At 38.3% G+C, this 7,681-nt stretch overlaps 1 protein-coding gene across 2 annotated transcripts in view; it reads right to left on the bottom strand.

Annotated features, from left to right (window-relative positions):
- Positions 1-295: 295 nt before the first annotated feature.
- sema3b (sema domain, immunoglobulin domain (Ig), short basic domain, secreted, (semaphorin) 3B) overlaps positions 296-7,681 on the bottom strand; it is a 32,361-nt gene continuing 24,975 nt past the window's right edge. For both annotated transcript variants that reach the window (XM_014001740.1, XM_014001741.1), the window contains exons 12-18: positions 6,587-6,806; positions 6,407-6,498; positions 6,216-6,257; positions 4,872-5,029; positions 4,737-4,792; positions 3,162-3,301; positions 296-2,812 (exon numbers count right to left, since the gene is read on the bottom strand). In XM_014001740.1, the coding sequence (XP_013857194.1) occupies positions 2,300-2,812; positions 3,162-3,301; positions 4,737-4,792; positions 4,872-5,029; positions 6,216-6,257; positions 6,407-6,498; positions 6,587-6,806 (1,221 nt within the window). In that variant the 3' untranslated portion in view covers positions 296-2,299. The remainder of the gene's footprint in view (positions 2,813-3,161; positions 3,302-4,736; positions 4,793-4,871; positions 5,030-6,215; positions 6,258-6,406; positions 6,499-6,586; positions 6,807-7,681) is intronic.

Genomic DNA, 7,681 nt, shown 5'->3' on the forward strand with positions numbered 1-7,681 from the left:
TAATAATAATATCAACATTGTGCTTTCTTTACCTCGCTCTTTCCTACAACCCCCCACCAAATGTTTTAGTCACAAACCTTAGACATGCAAATTTAAGTACAAAAAATAATAACAGCTGGCTTACAAGGGATACTCAGTTTGACATCACAGGAACAATCTTAATATGAAGCAGTATTACAAATAATCAATACAATGACTTAATTTTAGTAGTCCCAACTCGGTTTGATTTGAGGTTTAAATGCACTGATCATTAGAAATTAATTTTAAATTGTTTTGTAATTTAATATGAAAGCTGTTTTTTGTGATGTTAAAATGTAAAGTGTCCCTTCAGTCAGACAATAAACTTCAGTTTAGTTCAAAAAGTTAATTAGACATCTATAAAGAAGGTATATAAATAACAATGACAATGATATTATACATCTAAAGTCCACACATAAAACCAGTTTGTGCTGCCTTTCTTTCAGCTGGGGTCTCTGAATTCTTAAATGCACTGATTATCTTTAAACCATGAAACTGGAGGAGCAGCACAAAATGGATAATATATTCAACATAAAAGTCATACGCAAACATCATGACTGCAAAACATAAATGCACATTTAATAGACCCACCAGTTTTTTTTTTTTTTTGTTTTGTGCAGACAGACTATGATATATTAAAGTATCGTACCACAGATAGGCTCGGTATTCAAGCCCGTACAAACATTAAACACTAGGGGGCAGACTAAACACATCATGTTAGACAACCAACAAGGTTTCTTTACAGAGAGCAAAATAAGACATAGAAAAGGAAGACCTTATAGTTCTAACTGTACACTTTGTAGAGATGAAATCCCTAAGCAGCAAAAGTCAATGATCTAAATGATTGTAACACTATACAAAGAGTGATTACAACAGTGTTTGAGATTTATTTTTTTTCTTTCCTTTTTGCAAATGTGGAAATGCACTGTGGGTGGCACAGAGGTGCAGCATTTAACTGTGCTGAACGAAGAGTCCCAAGTCACACACTTCATATCACTTGCATATTTATTTATCACAAACACTTTATGCAAGAACAGAAAAATAAAACGAAGTACGCTTTTGAATACAAAAAAAGAACAGTCTCACTCATAAATATCATGCTAATTTATATATATATACTGTACTCTAGCCCAGAAACATAGGTTGTCATACTCTTTCCTCTTCCTCCTGATCCTGCTTACTTTAATAATGTGTACACCCTCATGATTTCTCCATATCAATGCACAAAATAATGGACATTGCAAATTTTAGGCTTTTTTTAGAACTATAGTTTTAGATCATGTCAAAGCTTTTTTTTTTTTTTTTAAAAAAAGCAGATTCCCCATCGAACTGTCATATAGTTTGAGGTCTTTCAATTTGGTTTCATTTATACATATTTGTGTTTTTCCTGGATTTGACCTTATACTGTAAACTTTTATGCTTACTTGTATCGTGGAATGCAAGTACATGTTCCACTAATCACTCATTAGTGGTTTTAACCAGTAAATAAACATAATGAAATCAGACTATTTAACTATGATCACAAACATTGTTGGAAATGATTTTGTTCTTGCGCCATGCCTTGATGTGCCTTTAAGGAAATCGCTTTAGATCTTACAAACCAATTATGTTTTGCAACATACTGATCCACAGGTGCTGGCTTCTATTTATGACTGAATCGTGTAATCCACATCAACAACACGTGAAAAGTGGCATTATTGGAAATGTGTGCCATGGGAAGTTGATCTGATCATCAATGAACCAGGTTTTCCAAAAGGTTTTCGTGCAGCTAGGTACGATTAAACATAAATAGTCGTAGTTTTATTCATGTTTTTTATTCCAGTTAGAGACCATACCGTATTAACATGTTCCAGTTGTCATATCTCTCTTGAGTCTGCCACGCTGGTGTAAAATCTTCAAATATCAACATCTTTCACGTCCAAACTTTTGGGGACTGTTTTGGATTGGTGTAGTCTTGGAAAAAAAGGTGACCCACTAAGCATGTAAGTTTTGCAGCTGTCTTTAAATGGGTAAAGTTTCCCGAGTGTTTGCTTCTACTATTCTAGTGAAATGGTGTAAGGAAGTCGTGCAGAATCGGTTTGGGCTGTAAGGCAGCACATGCAGGAGCTGGTCAGAGGGATGGGGACTCAGGAAACAGTGGACCTTGTAGTGGTGGCATCCAATACAGGAGGTACTGTGTATGTGTGTGTGTGGGTGTGTGTGTCTGTATGTGTGAACACCTCCATGAGTTCTTGGTCTCTCAGTCTCTTCTCCTCCTTCACTCTTTTCTCTCTCCACATCGTTACTCCCCTGCACTGCGCGGCGCCCGAGGGTTTGGTTTCCCATCGTGGGTCCTGCGGTTTCTCCCCTTTCTGATCTCCTGGAGGTGCTTCCACTTCTTATTCGCTGGCCGGACAGCGGAACCCAGAGGCAGCACGTCCTTTCTTGCAGCAGGGTAAATCTTAGCCCCCTGGTCACTGTCAGCATTCTTTCGTGCCCATACTTGCTCACAAATCTGGTCAACGGTGCTGAGGTTTGGGTGGTCCACCAGCTGCATGAAGTCCCGGTACCAGAGCTTTTGATTGGTTCCTGAGGAACCGCCTCCGCTGCGGGGATCCAATCGGACAGGGGAATCAGAGGGCAGATTGGAGATGGAGGACGATGATGAAGGTACGACTTCTAACGTGATGCCCAGTAATGTTTGGGTGAATCCATGCTCCATAGCGTGGCACTGGTAGACTCCGTTGTCTCGCTTTAGGACTCGGCGAACTAGGAGGCCTCTGTCTGTCTGGAGGAGGCGTTCATCAAGACGTACCTGGAGACAAGCATTATAAATAAAACACTGAGCACTGTTCACCGCTATTTCTTTGTACTATTAAGCAAAAATGAAACAAAATAGATCAGGTTGTGTCCCACTAAAACTCATGTTTGTGTTAAAATAACACAAATTTCTTTGACACTGGAAAATTTTGACTGCAGGGCTCTTATAAATCTTCAAAATACCGATTTGTAGTTTGTGCTGGTTTGACAAAAAACAGAAAAAAAACTGTTTTCTTTTGTTACTTCAAGACCGATTTGATATTTCTTGAAGACACAGTATTTTGACCGTGGATAAAAACATTGCTAGATGTATCAGTCATCTTCCCTCGTGCTGTCTTTCTCACCTCTTCACGTGGGTTTTGAGGATGTTTCTGATAGGTCCAGGTGACTTTGGCCTGAAGGGATTTGGGGATACACTCCAGGAAAGTGCTGCTACCCTCAACACCATACAGTTTCCGCTCTGCAACACGGTGCTTGTGGTGGTCTGCAGTGGGTAGCAGAGACATATTTAGGATAACTGAAGTGTATTTGTGCATTAAAGACTGAACCGGACAGAATGAATGAATGAATGAATGAAAATATCTTTATTTCAAAACAGATAAAACAAACAAACAAACAAAAATGTGTATATATCTATATACACATACATGAATATTATGTAGTGGGCAGCTTACAAGATCATCTGTCTTGAAAAGGAGTAGGTTGAAGTAAAGACTTATATTTTTCTTCTTTTTTACTCTTAAAAAAAAGATTAATAGTCTTGATTTTTATTATTGTGAACCTTCTGATTTTACATACACTTACATAGCTATCACATTCACAGCAAAACTTAACAATAATAGCTTATTTAACACCCCAGTGTTAAATAAGCTATTATTTCACACTGGGGTGTTAAATAATAGCTTATTTAAAACGAACAAATAACAACTCAAAATATTTTTTAAATCTTTTTTTAAACTGATTTCTATGTTCACATTGCTACATTTAACCCATTCCATAAATCCACCCCACACACAGAGACACACATACTTTTCTTCACAGTTCGCACCCTTTGTTTTCTAAATTTGAACTCTCCTCTTAATTTATAGCCCCCCCACTCTATCACAAAACATGTTTTGAAGATTTCCTGGAAGTTCTTTATTACTTGCTTTGAACATAAATAAATAAAATACTGATTTTAAAAAAAGGCTGGAAGGTAGATTTAAAAAAAAATATGCCCAAATATTTAACAAGCTGCGATGGACTTGCGACCTGTCCAGGGTGTACCCCACCCCTCGCACTGTGACTGCTGGATATGGGCACCAGTGACCCACACAACCCTGAAAAGGAAGAAGCGTGTACAGAAAATGGATGGATGGATGGATATTTAACAAGCATCACAAGAGAATTGTGACTCATTGTTTCATAAAACAATAAAATCTTTGTCACCATTTATTTGACAGTTCCCTATGGTTGATCGAGGGGCTCACACGAACACTTTAAAAAAGTAGATGATTATAAGTCCTGGACTAAACTACGCAAAAGAAAGTAAGAATGAAGTGGGAGCAATGGCTCACATTGTGTAATAGTGTGTATCCTGCCAAACAGACTGATCAGCACTTTGGGGCCAGGCCAATCACATCTGAGACAATTACTCTGACCTTCACGAGTTTTCTTCAGCTCAGCTTGCCTGCCACATGATGTAATCGTATTACCCAGGAGCTCTTTCAGATTGAACGATTAGCCTGATTTAGTCGTGTGGCAGGAAGACAGGGTTAGGGCAGAATGCTTGTGTTGTGGTCTGGGAGGACAGTGGGGAGTGGTTTGGATGTTTTTCAGTGAGGATATTAAGATGTCTGATTTCTGTTAATCAGTGCAGGGACAGGTTGTAGTATTTCTAATCTGTACAGCACACTGTACTTATAGTCCAGTAACCTTACCTCCAGAGCAAAGGGTGTTGGGATCTCCATTCCTCACATCCTGCCGACGAAAACGCCTGAAAAAGTTTCCTCATTTAGTCTAGAAGGATTCAGATTTGCTTGTGCACACATGTGTCATCTGATTTCCTCACAAACCTTTTTGTGTTTGGCAGGTATCGAGTACAGGACGTTCCGTCCCAGGCGCAGTATGGGTCTCGGGCCAGGCAACACTCGGCGCAAGCCTTCCCGTAAACGTTGCAGCGATGAAGAGGGACCTGAGCGATGCCCGTGTCCGAGCCGACATAGAGCTGTTGCTGTGGAGGCACGCAGAGAGCAGAGGGAAGCTCTTGACAAGAGGACTTCTGGAATGTGTGCTTATCAGAGGTAAGAACAGCTTTGGGTTTTATCTTTCTCATAAATCTAAACATGCAGTTCTCTGTGACTTTGACAAGTTGGAAAATTTATGGCACCTCCAGGTGAAGTTAAACGTTCTTTCTGTAACCTTTGTGGTTCAGTCTAGTCTTAAAAAATATACTTACCCAAGATGAACAATTTATGTCTTTACTCAAATTTGGAGGAAATATGTGTACATCATTTTGATTTAGTGTTTTGGTCATTTTGCTCCTCTTTCCATTATTTAAAATTTTGTATCTAGTTTTGATAAGATCTTCTTGTTTCGCTTGTTGTTCTGTTCTCTTGTTTTGTGTTTTATTTCCTCTTCCCTCACACTTTCTCCTGACTTGCTAATTTTGTCACCTACATGGTGTAAGACATCATCCTGCCTCTGTGTAAATCTTTTTTTGGTTTCTCTGCTCTCTGTTTGACTCTTCTTGATGTCACAAGTTTTTAAATTCTGTTTTAGACTTTGTGTATTGCAAATTTTGGTTTATTAACTAAATGGTTTTGTCATATCTTCAGACTTTTTGGGGACTTTAACCTGCATTTCATTGCATTTAAGCGATACATTAGAGCAGGGCTATTTAACTAAATTGCTCCGGTGGCCAAAGTTACTGCAGGCCGACAGCACAGGGACCAAATATCCGGAAATTAAAGTCATTATGTGAACAAAACAAGTATTACAAAGATTGTTACCTTTGAAATAGTTTATTTTGCTGCATTTAATCACAAATATTATTTTGACATCTCTGACATACCAAAATTTTTAAAACTATTTTATTTTCACTTTTATAGTTTTATTTTCATCTGCTTGTAGTTTTAATTGTCTTGGATGTTCATAGACATGGTTTTTACCTGCTTCTATCCAGGATTCTGTCATTTCTGCAGATACCAAACATGTCTTTGTCTAACTAAAAGAACTTGAAGTAATTAAAAGAGAACACCGGGGGAGTTAGGCTTAAGAGATGAATGAACCAAATGGCGGGCCAAACTTTGGTCACTCACGTGCCGGATGTGGCCCGTGGGCCGCCATTTGAATAGCCCTGCATTAGAGTTTTGAACATCAGCTAAATGTTTTCCTGGGAATTTTGAAAGCAAACTTACACGTTTGGAGGATATCTGCATGTTGATGACAGATGAGGCATCCTGAAAAAACAGAGAAGATGCAGCAAACATTTTATTTTCTACTACTTTAAAATACACTGGCACTATTGCAATAAAATCACAACTTGTGCTTTAAAGGAAATCATATAAAAATCTTTTTTATTTATTTATTTATTTTTTGCTATTCATACTTTGAAGACTTCCAGCTCTTCTAGCAAAAGTTCTTCCATATTGTTCCAGCTCTCTTTGGGAACACTGATCACCTTCAGCACCGTCCCTTTGTCTGGAATGACACATGCATTATGTTCATTATTATTTCAATATTGTTACAAGTAAATCTCAAGTTAAAATAAAAAGAAATATTCTTAAACCTGTGCCAATGAACATGACGTCATACTGTCCATCTGCAGCGTTGACTCTGTCCACAGCGATCTGTGTGAAGCTGTAATCCACGTTGGTTCTAACAAAGACGGGTCGTCGGCCCATGGGGTAGATGGGGTTGTACATCAGAGGGTGGTGACGTGCAAACTGGATCACATCATCTGGGAAACCCTTTGTGGACTCAAAGCTGCCAAACGTCTTGCTGGGACACTGATGGAGGAAAGACAAACGACGTTTAAAATTCAGGTGCAACTGTTGGAAAAACTGTGGCGCTGTTAACCTGAAAAACATCTGACATTGAATTTAAACTGACACAACTCTGAGTACACACTCTTCAAATACTTTTTGTCATGCTCGGACTCTTCCATTCCACAATAATTTATTTTTGCTGAGCACATTTGTTTGACTCGCTATAAAACGTCTGGATCTGGAATTCGGCTGGCCTGAAATCCATTAAGCCCCAGTCAAACAGGCCACAGTGAGGTCATTATAGTGTGATTTGATCCAGTTCAGAGTCCAGTTTCTCTAATTAAAATTCCAGTTCAGGATTTTCTCAATTCTCAGGTGCACATTGGCAGCATGTGATACATTTAAAACCCGAACAATATTTAAGGTATTAATTTCTGAACATGTAATTAGGGATAATTTTGCACAATTGATTGCTTTCCTAAAAATCTGATGTCCTTTGCTAATTTTTTAAAAGGTGTAAAACAGGGTTATTTTGGGGCAAACACACAGTTTTCAGCTGTAATATAATGGGCATTGTTCTAATGCTGCAGCACCAGCTAAAGTTCAGCATAACAAATCCCGCTGACCCAATGTTTGTGTGCTTAGCAGAGTGTAAAAACTGGGATATTGATTGGGGAAAATCTTAGTAAGAAATAGGATCTACTACTTTAGAATTGAAGTATTTACTAAAATTAAATTAGATTACATAAAACATAATAAATAGATCTGTGTCTAAAGATGGTTAGAACTGTGAATGGAAACAATGAAGACACCAGGGCTGCAGAACCTGCAAGAAAATGTTTTTGCAATGCTACTATACTGTATGTTAGGACTGCAGTGCAGTTTTGCAATGTAAC

The sequence above is a fragment of the Austrofundulus limnaeus genome, unplaced genomic scaffold (assembly GCF_001266775.1).
Source record: "Austrofundulus limnaeus strain Quisiro unplaced genomic scaffold, Austrofundulus_limnaeus-1.0 Scaffold10, whole genome shotgun sequence".
NCBI classification, from domain to species: Eukaryota; Metazoa; Chordata; class Actinopteri; order Cyprinodontiformes; family Rivulidae; genus Austrofundulus; species Austrofundulus limnaeus.